The 17,625-nt window shown below is 36.5% G+C and overlaps 1 protein-coding gene across 1 annotated transcript in view; it reads right to left on the bottom strand.

Moving 5' to 3' along the window:
• Nucleotides 1–288: 288 nt before the first annotated feature.
• Nucleotides 289–17,625, bottom strand: part of Slco4c1 (solute carrier organic anion transporter family member 4C1) — a 55,870-nt gene continuing 38,533 nt past the window's right edge. The window contains exons 9-13 of the mRNA XM_006985739.4: nt 14,090–14,243; nt 11,573–11,763; nt 7,053–7,117; nt 5,585–5,722; nt 289–3,054 (exon numbers count right to left, since the gene is read on the bottom strand). Coding sequence (XP_006985801.1) covers nt 2,894–3,054; nt 5,585–5,722; nt 7,053–7,117; nt 11,573–11,763; nt 14,090–14,243 — 709 coding nt within the window. The 3' untranslated portion in view covers nt 289–2,893. The remainder of the gene's footprint in view (nt 3,055–5,584; nt 5,723–7,052; nt 7,118–11,572; nt 11,764–14,089; nt 14,244–17,625) is intronic.

Raw genomic sequence — 17,625 nt, forward strand, 5'->3', positions numbered from 1 at the left:
TGAGGACAAGCACCACTTCTCTCCGCTTACTGACATGATGTCACGTGACCAGCAGCTTCATGCCCCTGCTGCTGGGTCTTCTGTGCCATGATAGACTATAATCTCACACTGGGAGCCAAAGTACATCTTTTCTCCCTTTACTTGCTTTAGTTGTCTGACTTTTTGTCTCAGCAATGAAAAAGCCAAGATAATCAAACACTTAAAACAATGTAATACAAACAGTGCGATTTAATAAAAGTTACATGTAGTAATTATTCACAGAGTTGTTTGCGGAGAAGAAAATAGGTCTATATCTTCCTTTAATTTACATAGCAAAGTCAAATATATACAATTTTCTCATGTGTATGAATTTTATATTTCTATTTTATGCAGTTAAGAAAATTAAAATGTTACAAATTTTAAGACATGTTCAGATATGTACAAAATTACAGCAGATCCACCTGTAAGTTATTTTAAAATAATTATAAGCTGTGGCAAATATATATTATGGAAATGTATTCTAAAAGCAGCATACTGACACATATAATCTGCATGAATTTACAAGTAGAAACAATGAAGATTACAGTAGTGTATTTACCCTCTTACGAATGGAGGTATCCTTTCTAAATTGTATGTGCAAGTACCAAAATTATTGGTTCCCTTTAAACATTTTAATTTGCAAGTTTATTAAAAAAATATAAAAGGAATACTTCAAAACTGAGTATGCTGAAGACAACATCAGTTTGATGAACACTTCATTATGGTTGCCAACTGTCTATTGACCTGTTTGTCAGACTATTTCTATGTTTAGGATTTTTCTTTTTTTCCTTCTCCCAAAGTGGCAGGACACTCATCTGTATGTATGGATAGTTTGCTTTCTTCCTTGTTCTTGTTTCATGTTTCTACCACTGCACTTCTCAAGTATGCCATTATGTTATGGCTTCCCACTGGATTCCATGCTTCCACACACGGGCTGAAGAAAGTCTATTGCCCTTGGCCACAGTGGAGGTGGTATTTAAAATGTGCCTGGTAGATGGGGATGAATATGCTCACCTGAGGTATCATGTGTATTTCCCTGTCTTTCTTGTGTTGTCCCTTGAGTGGACAGAACTTGTCTGCTTCCCAAATTCCTGAATTTGGGCTGTATTTTTTAAGTGGATTTTTGGTTCGTAAATGTTCCTGAGTTAAGTAGGTCTAGACCTCTGTTTCCTGAGACTGCACCTTTCATTTCATATTCAAGGTGCTTCCAAGTTTAACTCCTACCTCATCCCTCCTTCTTGAATTTAAGCTTGTAAGCGATATTAGGTTCTGAAGTCCTTGACCACACAGATTACACTAGACACAGCAACATAAATTCTGCGATTTCTAGTGCTTCTGACTCTGACTTTCTTCCAGGTCTTTTCTTTTCTCTGGACTTGCGTTGTCCTGATGGGGAACCTGATACACGGAGTTTATGAAGAACTAAAGGGGGGTGGGGAGTGGCTGGCTGGTTGGGAACCTGATACCAAACCTTATTAAACAGAAGCTTGAATTTGCAAAAACAGTTCAAATATTATCACCCTTAGTTTTGAGTGGATCTTTTTAGCACCAAGTATCAAATTCAGACCTTGCACTCAGCTACATCCTTAGCCCTTCAATACTTTTCTTAATTAGAAATAGTATTCACAAGAATAAGTTATTTTTCCTGATGCTAAATGACTGATCTCCTCAGTACTTTATGTAAATTTGTCAGGAACCCACACAGATGGGATTTTGTTCCTATGACGTCAAGCATATAAAATACTTGTGCTTCCAGTAAATGCATTATTGAATTTAAACTTTTACTAAATAACACCATCTGATGCTTGTTAAATGAAACTCTTTTTTGGTTACTATAAGTAATGTGCTAAGTGATTAATTTGAAAACTAAAATTTGAAGTATGCAATACATAAGCGTTTTATGATACATAAGGCATTGTGACATGACTTTGCCATATCTAGGTGGTAGTTTTTTATTACTGGACCTGTTTTGTTCCTCTGAAAATATGTAATTAAATAATACTATCACAGAATCATAAGTTTTAGTGTTAAAATTCAACAATATTAATGAATCACCTCCTAGAAATCTTATTCTGAATTGAAAATATATGTAGTCAATGCTGATATTTCTGAGGTGGCAGGGTACTGGAACACAAACAAGATAACTATCCTACATTCTACCAGTTCGGTAACTTACTATGGAAATAGATGGCAGAAAAGAAGATGTAAAAACAAATTACATTGTAAAGCTGCCTTGAATTTCATGAGTTTTAAACAACCAGCTCCAAAAATCAAATATATTTGATTAGCTTAATTTTTTTTGTTGTTGTAAAATTCTCAAATTCAAACTACTGATAGTGAACATTAAAATGTAACTAGTTATAGAAAGAATTTAAAAACATGTCAGTGTGAGCCAGTAGTGGTGACATATACTTGTGACCCCAATACTTGAGATGTAGTGCCAAGAGGATCAGGGATCAAAGGTCATCTTTGGCTACCTGAGTTCCTGGGCATCTGGGGATATGTGAGGCCCTGTCTTACAAAAACCAAAACAAACAAAAACTGATGTTTTAAGTTTGTGCACATATTTTTTTTAGTGTAAACTTTCAATTACTGGTTGCTGGTCAATATTCTTGTTACTCCTTGATGACTTCACAGCTAGAAAATGGGAGCAAATAAGAATCGGTGTGGTTTGTGGCTTTTGGTGAACTTGAAAGGCACAGGCCTGGGTTTTTTGTTTGTTTTGTTTTGTTTGTCTGCATTATAACAAAAATAGGAATCGTTACCTAGGAAACAAACACCCTCAATTGTAGAACATGGGTTTTTAAGTGGTGGTCTACACAGACTAGACAATGGTGCCTTGGCATGGTGTGTTCTTACGACCTCTTTTCCTTTTTCATTCTTCATTTTCTGCTTTGTTGAAATCCTCTTCTATTGAAATAGTAGACACAACTACATTCTGACTCTGAAACGACACCTCTGTGCCTGGCGGTGGTGGTTTATAGAGGACAACTGCAAGTCCATTGAAGAACATGGTGATAATTTTACAAGTAACACCTAGATACAAAATAAAAAGACAGTCATGCATTTGGACCGTTAGGAAAGACTGTTTCCACTGAGTGATTCTTCACAGATAGAAACTTCCAACAGTGAATAATTATAAGGAAATAAAAATTCTATATTTTCAAATTTTAATCCACAAGAGAGACTGAGTATGGTAGCATACACCTGTAATCACAACATGCGGGCAGCAGAAGCAAGAGTTTCAACATTTGAGGCCAACCAGGGTTTCACAAGGAATTTCTGGGCACCTTAAAGCAGAGCAAGACTCCATCTCAAATTAATAATAACAATAATTTAGAATTATTTTATTAAAATATGTAAATGTATAAAAATAAAATATACAATATAACAATTATTCTATTCTTGAGTATAATTACAAAATTAATGCTGTGTATTATGTAAGAGACAGTAAATCCTTAACTTACATTTCTTTGCCCATATTTGTTTTTCTTTTTGAGAAGCTATTTTGCTATGTGGCCCAGACTAGCATCAAACCCATGATCATGTGATCTCAGCTTCATGGGAGCTGGAATTATATACGTGCACCACCACCACACCCAAGCTCTGTGCTCCATTTCTGAGTTTGTGAACATATGCTATATTTAAGGGGGGAAAAGTAATCAAGAATCAAGAATAAATGAAATAAAATATCTCACCTTCCTTGGATTTGAATAAAGTGAAGAAATTTCATATCAAAAATGGAAAATAATATTAAAAATAAGAAGGCTGTAGAGTTCCTAGGAGATGGCCTGGATATGAATGCATCCATATTTAATACTCAAATTTGTTCTATCGTATCACCTAAAATGTGATCTATTCAGATTTATCACATAAATTCTGATGTGATTTCAAATAATTCTTTATTTGTCACAACTACATAAAGATAAATTAGTTTTCACCATAGTATCAGCATTACTAAGTGTCAGTATAGAAAATGATCTCACAGTGTAGTTATTCCAATAGTGGGATTCCCATTTGCTAATCATGCCTATCTACAAGAAAACATCTGAAAATTAGGAATTCTCCTTGATCTATCTAAGCCTTATAATTTATCGAAAGATCACTGACATATTCAACTATCACAATGCTTGGTTGTTGATTTATGTTTGAAATGTAAAGTTATAAATCTTTTTTCTCTAAATTAATCTCTAAATATTTTAATACAATTGCATATTTCTCCCTCCCCTTTATTCCCTCTAAACCCTCCCATACAACCCTTCTTAGCATCTTTTAAATTCGTGGCTGTTTTTATTAATTGTTATTAAATGTGTATGTACATATGCATAAATATTCCTAATTACAACCTTCCTGGCCTGTATAACGTTACCTGTATGCATGTTTTCAAGGCTGACCATTTGGTATTGGATAACCAGTTAGGGGCTCTTCCCTGGGAAAGATTAACCTGCTCTTAATACTGCTCAGTTGCCTGTAGTTCTTCATGTCGCCTTGAGGCCTAGCCACAAGCTGAACATTTATTCTTATACCCACAGATAAGTGTAGTGTTCATCCCTCATCAAGGAAACGTTATGAATAAGAAGAATAAAAACAATTTGAAGTAATAGGCAAAACTGATGAGATTAATTTTATCCAGACCAGCTAATGTTTGTTCTCATTGTGAGTTATTTATTTATTTAGTAGATATTGTGTTTCTGTAATTATGAATTCAGATGGTACACTCTGGTCTACATATAGAGTAAAAAATGTGTTTTGACGTGCGTTAAAATGATAGCAATGAAAATCAAGTGACACATATATTTGACATCTATATATATACACACATATACATATATACACATATGTGTGTTTGAGAGAAAGAGAGAGCAGTGTCTCATTCTCAGCCCAAGTTGACCTGAAACTCACTGTGCAGCCTAGGTTAAGCTCAATTCATACCTATCATCCGGGCTCAGGTCCCCATGTTCTTGGATCACAGCTGTGTACAATCATGTCCATCTAAGAGTTCTCTATATTTAAATATTGCAATTTCTTACATTGCTATGAGATGTTTAACTGTCAAATTGTAACATACACGATGTATACTATATTTTCTTAATCTTATCTCTAATTTATTATTTAACCAAGAAGATATAGACTACCATCAACAAAATGAATTAAGGATCATGGTAAAACACTTCTTGCAGCTGCAGGACACTCCCGTACTAAGGCTTTAGATAGTTTTCAGAACCCAGACACTTAAGAGTAAAATCATTCCTCAGGGTTTTCCAAATACTCTTTTATCTTTTGTGTTTATTTTCCCAAACATTTAAGAGAAACTGTTTTAAAAGAAAAAAGCACATGATATGTAATAATCTGAAAGTGAAAATTTTATTTTATACCTAAGAGGACTGAATGAAAATTGTAGAGGCCATTCACAACTTCTGATATTATGCTGCTTAACTGCTTTCAGCCTCAGCACTGCAGGATTGTCCCACAGAATATCCTGAACATCATACCAAAACTAGACCGTAAATCGCTAACCACGTGATTCACATTAGTCTACTCTAAAGTTACCAAGATGTCAACTTACTTATGGCTACCAGCATATGGGCCATCCTGATGTTATTATAAATCCAACAAGCTCCTTTTATTCCACATTCATTGACATCCCACAGAACACATGTGCTGTCTATTGTGACACCAAATATAATTGGCCCAGGTATTGTGCCTAGAGGAATTAACAACAAAATGAAAATAGGTGAAGATTATAGCTTATAATCATAGGTTTTAATATGTATAGCTATACATATATTTACATAATGCAAATAGGCTTTACTCTATCCACCTGCACATTAGCCAATTCATTCATAAGTCAAAGTGATAAAAAAATTGCCAACATACTTTAAATAATTATATATTTCTAACCAATTCAAAAAAGTACTTTAATAGAAAACATTAGCACTATGGCCAGTGAGAGGCTCAGTGGGGAAGGGCCCTTGCTTCCCGGTCTGGCAATCTCACTTAGATCCTGAGACCCATGTAGTAGAAAGAGCGACTCGACTCTGAAAGCTGTCCTCTGTCCTGCACACATGCACAAACATGCACTAAATAAATGTTAAAAAACAAAACAAACAAAAAAAACTAAAGACAATTTTACTCTTATGCTGGGTTAACACTTAGAAAAAAAATTTGATTTTGATTTTATCTGATACAAAAACTGTAAGTAGTAATAAGGTATCATGTAATGTTGGAGAATCTTTAAATTCAGGCAAATACAGTTACATCCATAAACTATTTATTATTTGCAGCAAAAGCTTTCAAAAACCCATTTCCCTGGCTTTTTAAAATGTTAATTTAGTAAATATTTTAGTTTACCACTTTCATTAGGTAACAATTGAATCCATCTCTCAATTTGGCTATGATAGATTTAGAAAATAAGAATAAAAACTTTTGGTACACAAGAAGCTGATAAAGTACTATATGTATTGCCTGTACAATTTGTGCCTATTTATATACACACCAATGTGGGCATGTATGTATAATGTAACATGAATGTATGTATGAGTGAACATGTCCACATATAAACATATACACTTACACATACCAAGAAGCAATGAACTTCCACATAAGTAATCCTCTCCACCTCTACATATTACATGTGAGTGAATACAAACAAATGAAGACTGAAAGTATTAGCATAATAATTCATACTGAATATGTATGAATTTATATGTTATGTATGAATTATTATGGCAAGAAAAGAAACTCTATGCTGAGATCCATATTTGATATTTCAAATGGTTTGGATATTCCCTTGAGGTTATATCAATGGTGGGATTGGAAACAACAGATAACAAGTCACACAAGTGAGATGTAAAGCCACTGTATTTCCATTTCACGTAAGCAGTGCTAAGTCATAAATGTTGGAACACAGATTTCATCAATGACAACTATGCATTCTTTACCTTTAGACATTTTCTTAGTATATAACATATCTGAATAGGTCAGTGACACTAATGAACCAAAACAGCATATACTAATGTTTTTAAATAACATACCTAACAACCGCAGTACCATGAACTGTACCCCTAATGCTAGAGACCGCTGTCTGTGATTGACACACCTGCAAACATATTCAAAACAAATGAGAAAAAACATCATGGCACATATTAATTATAGTCACTCTTTCACATGGACATGAGTTTAGCATCTCTACTCAAGTAAATGTTGTTCAGATGAAAATATTTGTAAAATCTTACATGGGAATTATTCTGAGATTACAAAATAAAAATACTATCAGTAATAAAACATTACAAATAACACCAAAAAGTCATTAGCCTCTGAGAGTTTCAACAAGGTCAAAGGGAAAAAGAATCCAATTTGCCAGGCAGTAATGCTGTATGCCTTTAATCCCAGCACTTGGGAGAAAGAGGTAGGCAGACATCTGAGTTCAAGGCCAGCCTGGTCTACAGAGTGAGTTCCAGGACACCCAGAGCTACACAAAGAAACCCTGTCTCAAAAATCAAAGAAAAAAAAGCATTCAATTTCAATATTTATCTTTCATGAAACCCCTAAACAAATTAGGCATGGGGGGATGTACTTCAGCAAAATAAAAATCACAAATGAACAGTCACAGGTAACACACCCAACACTCTGAGATTAGAAGTAGGAAAGGATGTCTACTCTCATAGTGTTCCAATTCTGTCCAGATGAAGCAGGTAACAAAAAAAAGAAAGAAAGAAAAGAAAAAACCCGAAGGAAAGACCTACAAATTGGAACGGAAGAAACTGCCTCTGTTTTAAGATGGAGTAAAACCGCCACAAAAAGAAATATTCACATGAACAAATGGAGTTAATAAATTGAGAACACCAAATCAACATTACCAATCAGTTACACTTCTACACACTGAAATATTCATAAAAGAAGCTAAGAAAAAAATCTCACTTACAAAAAAAAGAATCCAAAAGTAATTAATATCTGGGATTTAAAAAATGAGGAAAAAGTCTTAGACATCAAAACAATCTAAAAAGATGCTAGGAAACGGCACACGTAAAAAGAGACATCTTAATATTCACAAATCAAAATAATGCTGTCTACATGCCCATACTCTCCAAGGCAATTAGCATAAAATCCCCATCAAAATGCTAATGAAATTGTTCACGAAAAATAGATAACACAATCCTAAGATTCATATGGAAAAGACCCAGAATAGCTATACCAATTTTGGTCAATAAGAACAAAATTGGAGGCATAATATTACCAGATTTCAAATGACAATAACAAAGCTATAATAATAAAAAGTCTGGGTCTGTCATAAAAATGTACACAGAGATAGTGGAACAACACACACATAGATACACACCTACACACACACATATGTACATGCAATGGATATTTGACACAGACATTAAAACACATATGGGGGAAGAAGATTTTATTTAATAAATGATGTTCAGGAAATTGTATATTCTATATTCACATGCAAAACAATGAAATTTGGCCCTTCTCTCAAACTATAGACAAAACATATTCAAATTGACTAAGGACTAAATATAAAACTTGAGTCCTATCCTTCCAAAGGCAAAACCAGAAAGTTTTTCACATTCATTTGGGCAATGACACTTTTGGCTATCAGACCATAATATAAGAACCAAAGCAAAGAGAGGCAAATGGGGCTGTGTCTCACAATGCTTATGCACATCAAATGAAGCAAAGTCGAGAGCCAGAGTACAGGAAAGAATCATCCAATGAGGCACCTGGGAAGCACTTTATACATAAAATAAATCATAAACTCAAGCAAAACAATAACAAGAAAAAGTTCTAAAAATAGGCAAAAGATCTGACTGGGCACTTCTCTGAGTAAGACACAGCAAAGGGCAGGAACAATGTGGGAAACAGTGCTGAAAACCAGTGGTCATGAACAAATGTGCATCGAGACCATGAGGTGCTGTGGGATGTTCTGTATGGCAAATGTGTTGCTCTGATTGGTCAATAAATAAAACACTGATTGGCCAGTGGCTAGGCATAAAGTATAGGCGGGACTAACAGAGAGAAGAAAGGAAAGAACAGGAAGGCGAAAGGAGACACTGCCAGCCACCGCCATGACAAGCAGCATGTGAAGACGCCAGTAAGCCACGAGCCACGTGGCAAGGTATAGAGTTATGGAAATGGATTAATTTAAGATGTAAGAACAGTTAGCAAGAAGCCTGCTATGGCCATACAGTTTGTAAGCAATATAAGTCTCTGTGTTTACTTGGTTGGGTCTGAGCAGCTGTGGGACTGGCGGGTGACAGAGATTTGTCCTGACTGTGGGCAAGGCGGGAAAACTCTAGCTACAACAAGGAGAAGCTGTCTTGCTCTTCCTAGTTCAATTGTGATAAAGTGAAACAAAATGAGCTAGAGGAATTGGAAAAGGAAGCCAGTGTAAACTGCCAGAGGGAAAGTGAGTTGGTACAACAGACAGACAGCAGTTTCTAAAAAAAAAAAAAGTTAAAATCATAAGTAGTGAGTAGTGCAGCAGAATGTCAAGGAGATCGCTGCACTTCTGCATTCACGGCAGACTTACTGGCAATAGTTAAGCTACCTAATAACTCAATCATCAAATGAATGGATAAAGAAAGTGTGGTGTATAAAATAATTAAACCACACTAGGAAAGGGATGTCTTTCCATTTGTCCAGCATGGATGACCTTGGAGTACACTGTGCTGAGAAGGCCCAGATGAAATTCAAAATACAGTGTGATTGCGTGCTCTCATTCCTATTTGTACACTGAAGTATCGGCTGCTTAGTGTATGGGCAGGCTGGTAAGATGGCTCAAGTGGTCAAGCTGCTTGTTGCCATGAGTGGTGACCTGAGCCCAGTCCCCAGGAACAACACCATAGAAGGAGAAAAGTGATTCTTAAAAGCTGTCATGTGACCACGCAAATGCCGTGGTATATGTGTGCACATATGGGTGCATACAAATAAATAAAAATTTTAAAATACTTTTTAAGAAGTAGAGTTAAGTGGTGATTACCAGAGGGCCAAGTTCAAGGAAATAGTCCAGCTCTATCAAAAGCTGCAAAGTGTTGATTATGCAGGTTAAATTCTGAAGATGGAAACGCATAGTTCTTTGACTGTAGTGTACATTAAAGGCAGAACAAGCTCAACTATATACAAGTTCAAGACCAGCCTGGGCTGTATGAGACCCTGCATTAGCCCCTGGTCCCTCCCTCAGAAACTTGTACTGTGTATTTGAAATTTAATAAGAGTAAGTGCTAATTATTCTTTCTCCAATATGTGTGCATATGCACAAAATGGTTACTGTGTAAAATGATGGCTATGGATATTAGCAGGTGGTTATAATTTCATACCATATGTATATTTCAGTGTACTTAATAGTACATACAGATTTAATTGACTAGTCATTGCAATGAGTCTGGAAAGCAATTAAAATGAGCTAGCATCTGTACCAAAAAAAGCCTTTCTTAGCAGAGATTACAAGTAGATACCACTACATTCACATTAAAAACATTGTTATTATTATTGTTATTATTATTTTTGAGTTTCACTATTACCTAAGCTTCAAATAATCTGACTTCTTTTAAAGTTGCTACTAAAATCACACATATAGGATAACTATATAAACTGAAGCAATAAAAAATAGTTTCTGGACTGAATAATATTAGTAGTTCTTTCTTCAATGATTATTCAATGACATTAATGTGAGATATCAGCACGTAAGGGAGTCATGTGAGAGACAAAAACATGACTTTTTCTAGACAAGTAAATAAGCCAGGCAGAGTCACAGAGTCCTGTCACTCCAGCATTTAGGGGCCTAAGACAGAAGAATTAGTGCAGGTTGGAGCCCAGCCTGGGCTCAATAGTGAAATGCGGTCTAAAAATACAAACCCAAACTACATGCACAAACAAGAAAGCAGTCAAAATGTGTTTTATAACATTTCAATTATATTTCCAAATTCTTTTTCTTTTTACTAAAATACCTCATTCTCAGGTAATGTTAACCGTTTAATGTAATTTAGGATCCATATACTCCTAACTCATTAGAAGATATGAACGATGGTGGGTGAATAGTAAAAATCAAAGTGCTAAGAAAGAAAAAGCCTGGTGTCTGTCAGGCAAGAAGCAGAAACCCTGCTGTTGGGAGGCAGAGACTCTCGGAAAACAGCATTAAAGAAGGAAAAATAAAACAAAAACGAAAAACACCTACAATGCCCAGATTCAGCTACCTTCTTAGCAGTTTATAGGGACTTGATTACTAGCACCCGGTATTTAATTTAGAATGAAGATTGTTCTGATTATGCCAGAATACTTGCATACACCTGAGCAAATCTCCATCTCACACACTAGTCATATGTGAACCTTCTAAGAGACGAATGCTAAACAGATGTCACACAGGCAACAGTGAGACACTTTCACACATTAGCTTCTTTAAACCTCAGACATGTGGGCTTCTACCGAGTCCCAGAATTCTTGATGCATCAGGGTGGTACTGCTTGAATCAATAAAAGCCCCATTGAACCTCTAAGTCCACAACATGCTTCTTTAGGATATGCAAGTTTCAAAGTGAAATGCTTACCTTAATATAGACACAGTTATCGGAGTACCTGCCATAAAGGTAAAGACAACAATAATGAAGAAAATACTAAGAAATACGGGCAAGTTTGTGCACCGAGTTTCGCATTTTCCAGCTTTAGCTTCAAAATTGGTGCTTTCTGCAGTAGATGTGATCTCTACTTTCCTTTCAATACAGGAACAATTGTAATATACCTGAAATTTAAACACAAAAAAGGTCAAAGTCTTTGTTTACTTTGAAAATATATTTATATCATTTTGTCACTGTCCTAATCTATAGTGTTGAGAGCAAGTAACCCTAAGAGGTTAAGCAAATAGTAACAAGCCATGTGTATGAAATCCAATCACCTGTGTTTGGCTTTGTGGCTGTTACTCCAACTTGTAGCCTATGTAGGCTCATGACATAACACAACTTGACAAGAACATAACAGTCACACACTTTCTTTCAGTAGAACATAACTGCCCAGATAATGTTTTCCTACTAACTCTTCTTTCCCATTATAGGGGGCACAAAGGCATCCATGCTGACAATCTCATTATGTGCTCTAGTTTGAAAGAACAAACACTATGATTTTTTTAAGTGTCACCAGTAAAATTATCCTGTATACACTACAACTTTATATCCTTTTTATAACATTCATGATAACAAAAATAGAAGTTACTACATCTTTACTGTGAAAGCAACCTTACATATAAATAACTTATTAGTTATTTCTCATATAATTACATATAGGCATAGATATATGCCTATAATAACATGACATTATGAAAGGTAACAACAAAAAACCCATGTTTTGTCTTTGTAGAGAAAAGATCAGTTATTTAGAAACTTTATTGAATCCTGAGGGCATTGTATATCTCAATATTATCTTTAATGTAAACTTTCTGCACATTTAAAAGAACAAAATTATAGTGAAATGGGGAAGCCAAAGAAAGTAGTCTTTTCATGGTTCCAAAAGATAGATGTTTTCTCTGTGATCAAGCAATTCTAGGGCCAGTGATGTTGATTTGGGAAGAGAAATTATACAAATGACCATCCAATATTTGTTATTATATAGGTATCAATCAGATGTACATATAAAAACGAGCTTGTTCAGCCTTAACATTTTAAAATTGCTAGGACATTTATTTATTCATTGTGGGTGGGTGAGTGTGTGTCACAGAACACGTATGAAGGTAAGGTGACAAGTGGTGGGAGCCTGTACCCCCACCATGTGGGCTCTGGGATTCAAACTCAGCTTTCCCTGCTTAACAGCAAGTACCTGTACTCACTGAGCCATGTGGGGGGGGGCCCAGCCCAAATATCTTAAAGAGTGAAACACCACAGGATTTTCTGTCCCACTCTGATTGTATAACTCAGTAAAGGATGTGACGGAACTCTCAGCCAAAGTCACGTTTGTATTTGGGTCATTGACAGAAAAATATTAATAGTGCTCAAAAAAATGCACACATGTGTATTGTTTTATTAGATGTCTAACTTTTGTCAGTATGAAATAGTTCATAAGAAAAGCTTGTTTTGGGCTGGAAAGATGGCTCGGTAGCTAAGAGCACCTGTTTGCTCTTGCAGAGGAGCTGAGTTTGATTTGTTTTAGACCCACATGGTGGCTTACAACCTTCTCTAAGTCCAGTTTCAGGGCATCTAACATTCTTTTCTGACTTCCTTAGGTAGTAGGCATACACATGGTAGACTAACTACAGGAAAATAGTAGTTATTCATCCACCTTGCAGGTAGTTCTGGCTCTATATTGCTGCCAAGCTCCCTTGTGGGATTTTTGATTCCTGACAATTGATTAAAAAAAAAAAAACACTAAATTTTGCCAAAGTGCTTGACACTAAAGCAATGCTGCCTTCCAACTTAACATGAGCAGCCCTCCAATTGCAGGCTAAAAGCTTAAGCTCTCCTGCATTGATTTTTTTTTCCTTTTCCTTTTTAGACAGGGCCTTACTGTGTCAAATAGGCTGGCTTCAAACTCACAGAGGTCTACCTGCCTCTGCCTCCCGAGTGCTGGGAAATAAACAAACTGATGCCAACACATGCAGTACAGAGACAGACTCTAGAGTCTTACACATGAAAGACAAGCACACAGCCCACTAAGATAGCTGCTTGGATTGTCTGAGATTATTCAATTATATCAAGAAGAAACAATGTCTGGGTAAATCACTAAAATATTAATTAAATATATTTGAGGCTGAACTAATGATTTGGATGATTTACAATGCATCTGTCATGTGTGAAATTTAAAAATAATTAATGAGTTTCATTATATTACTGATTAGTAATCAAGCTCGAGGATCTTATAATTGAGGAGAAAAACAAAACAATATAAAATTGTAAGATATAACTGCTAGGCTGAGTTCAGCAGTAATTGCCTGAGACATGAAGAAAGCGGAGGAAGAGGCCAGGGTTGCTTAACTGGGAAGGTGAGTAAGCAGAATGAAAATTGAACAGCGCACTAAGAGGGGCAAGATGATGATCACAAGACACATGGCTTCCCTAAGGCAAGGTAGGAAACATGGCTACCTTTGGTTTCCTGTTTGAAACCGAGGTTAAACAGCCTGCAAAGCAGGGAGAAAAGTACTGGATCCCATCACTTCCGCAGAGGGGGTAGTAGTAGGACCGCAAACAGCTGCAATTGGCATTACAAGGAGCAATCAAATTCCCCAGTTCTCCTGTTCTGTAAAAAAGAAAAGACAGAGAAGGTAGATTTTGTGTGTGTGTGTGTGTGTGATGCAACTCCTAAGGGACAATTCAGAAGCAGTGGTATCTTGCCACAGTGCCATTTAGTCAGTCACTCACCACATAAGTACCAAATGAATAAAACGGAATTTCTGCTTTTCCATGAGATTTAGCACACAATTAACCTACCTCTACACCTAGGCTGAAATCTTTGAGCAATGATGCTATCTTATTCAGCTTCTGTGCTCTCATTGCCCAACACAAAGCCTACTTATCACCTCCTTAAGACACGTTGCTGAATGAATGAATAGGTGAGGCCCTGGGGAAGCATCTTTGACTAGAGTAAACCTTAAGGGGGGAAAGCTATCAGGTAAAAGTCACTATGTCACACACACACACACACACACACACACACACACACACAATGTAAAATAAAATTTAGTGAATGTCTCAGTAAATGCCAGGTTTCCAGGTGACAGTTATTGGTTCTGTGGATTATCTGTAGAATGGTTAGTAAGTATTCTCCACTGCTACCCACCAATTGCAAGGGGCTTTCTCCTTAATTATGGCATGGAAAGAGTTGTTAGACTTTTACAAACATCCCCAGAAAGTGAGCAACATTTTTAAACAAACAAACAACAAACAAAAAGAACAAAATCATGTCGTTTAATACTTTTATATCACCACTGAATCTGTCTTTACAAAAAGTAATTTTCCTGATCTCAGACTCTGTGATGTGTTTATACACTCTCTTCCTGTCTGTAAGAAGTCACAGAAGTTCAGATATACAGGGGACAAATGTCCCAATACACAGGAGCACAGAATTCCTGATATGCAGGGGCACAGATGCCGTGGGATGTTCTGTATGCTGTGAAAATGTGTTGCTATGATTGGTTGATAAATAAAATGCTGATTGACCAGTCAGTAGCCAGGCAGGAAGTGTAGGTGGGATAAACAGACAGGAAGAGTTCTGGGAAGAGGAAGGCTGGGTCAGCAGTCACCACCCAGACACAGAGGAAGCAAGATGTGAAGACAGAACTGAGAAAAGGTACCAAGCCACATAGCTAAACACAGGTAAGAATTATGGGTTAAATTAAGTGTAAGAGCTAGTCAATAATAAGCCTGAGCTAATAGCCATACAGTCCGTAATCGATATAAGCCTGTGTGTGTTTATTTGGGTCTGAGCGGCTACAGACTGGCATGACACAGAAAAACCTCCAAATACACACAGAAGTCCTGATATACAGGGGCACAGAAGTCCTATATATATGTATATGTATGTAAAATATATAGCATCACAGAAATCCCAATATAAAGGCTTACTCTAATCAAAGATACTTCCCCAGGACCTCACCTATTCATTCATTCATTCAGCAATGTGTCTGAAGCAGGTGATAAGGTCTTGTGTTGAGTAACGAGAGTACAAAGCTGAATCAGATCGCATCATTCCTCAAAGATTTCAGTGTAGGTTAATTGTATGCTAATCTGCTGACTGTGGTTTACTGCCACTTAAAGACGCATTTTTGAAGCTCCAAGGCAGGACATCTAACATGAGAAAAAGTTTGGAGAAAGGAGGCCTGAGAACCTCTCCATCCTCAGTGAGTCTTACAGATGAGCAAATTTAGCCACACAGTGGGCAACTGGAAGAGGAGTGATGGAACTGAGAAGAAATGGAAATGGTATCTGAAACAGAAGATGAAAAGGAATGTTCCTGTAAGATGTCAGGGTCTAAATTAATGGTTGCCTCAAGGGTCTTGTTAAAAATCAATGACTATTAATTATTTTAAGTATATATGCTTATACTCAACAGTGATATTGTCAAAAGTTCACCAAAAATGTTTTGATATGTGTACAGTATATATGGATATATGTATGTATACAGGCTTGTATCTCTGTAGGTGAACACATGTACATGTGCCTGAGGTTAATGTTGAGCAGCTCCCTTGCTTACTTTCTTAATTGACACAGAATCTCTCACTAATCCCAAAGATCTCTGATACAGGCAGGTCTAGCTAGCCAGCTTGCTCTGGGGATCCACAGTCTGTCTTTCAAGTGATGGGATTAGAAATAGGCCGCCAAGTCCATCCAACATTTACATGGATTCTGGGTATCCATACTCAGTTCTCACACTTGCTCAGCAAGCATTTGTCCTCTAAAGTTGCACAGAGTAGAAATTTGAGGGAAGGAGACAAGTTATGACATCCTAAACAAGTGATCAAAATCTAAAGAGAAACCAAAACATAACTCGATTGTAAGAAAGATTGGAGAAAACTTTTAAACATATAATCAGTAGGATTTGGCAATTGGTAGATGACAAAGCACCATTTCAAAGAATTCAAAAGCACTCCTACTATTTAGCAGAGAAGGAGAACCCAGTTCTGAGGAAGGGATCACCACCATGGTTTTACATATATCAAGACTAAGAGTTTCAAGTTGTCAGACAACTGACACAAGATTAGAAATCTCAATACCCATTTGCATGCATATTTAACAAAAATCATGCTAGTGATAAGATCTGCCATACAGAGTGGTAGACATATCTAATTTTCTGCACTGTGGCACATGTTATAATCTACAGTGTTCACTCTCAAAAATTCACAAAATCTAAGGAGATAAGCAGAGGTTTGGGGAGGTCTACTTACTTCACATTCACACAGTGAATCGAAGATGTGCTATCTTATGCAGAATAGTAGAAACATAACTAAAAGAGGGAACAAGAGCCACAGATAAGAGAGAAAGCATCATTCCTGCACTGTAAGCAAAATACATAAACCAATAAAACATCAAAGTGTTTAAAAACAATCTACCGAGCTAGGTGGTGGTGATGCATGCCTTTGATCCTAGCACTCGGGAGGCAGAGCCAGGCATATCTCTGTGAGTTCCAAGCCAGCCTGGTCTGCAGAGTGAGTTCCAGGAAAAGCACAAAGCTACATGGAGAAACCCTATCTCAGGGAAAAGAAATACCAAAAAACAAAACAATCTATCGAACTGGAAAATGTTGGTAGGTAAGTAGTAAGCAGAGAAGTTTGTGAAGGAGGAGGATCAATGTAGAAGGGAGAAAATGAGTTTCTGGGAAATGGAAATCAAGTGTTAGATTGTAAGGGGTGGGAATGTTGGTAGTAGGAGCACATGCCACCAAGCCTGGTGACCTGAGCTCAGTGTCTGGAAGCCACGTATTAGGAGAGAACTAACTCCCACAAGTCATTCTCTGACCTCCACATATATATACACACAAATGAATTAACAAATGCAAAAAGATTGTAAGCCATCTTTCATTCTGGAGTACCTTCTTATGCAACTATACCCTACCAAATGCTGCCACATGTGTCTTTATCAAGCACAATTTTATTACAAAAGGGTGGCAGTCTCTGCCCACAGAA

The sequence above is a fragment of the Peromyscus maniculatus genome, chromosome 13 (genome assembly GCF_049852395.1).
Source record: "Peromyscus maniculatus bairdii isolate BWxNUB_F1_BW_parent chromosome 13, HU_Pman_BW_mat_3.1, whole genome shotgun sequence".
Classification (NCBI taxonomy): Eukaryota; Metazoa; Chordata; class Mammalia; order Rodentia; family Cricetidae; genus Peromyscus; species Peromyscus maniculatus.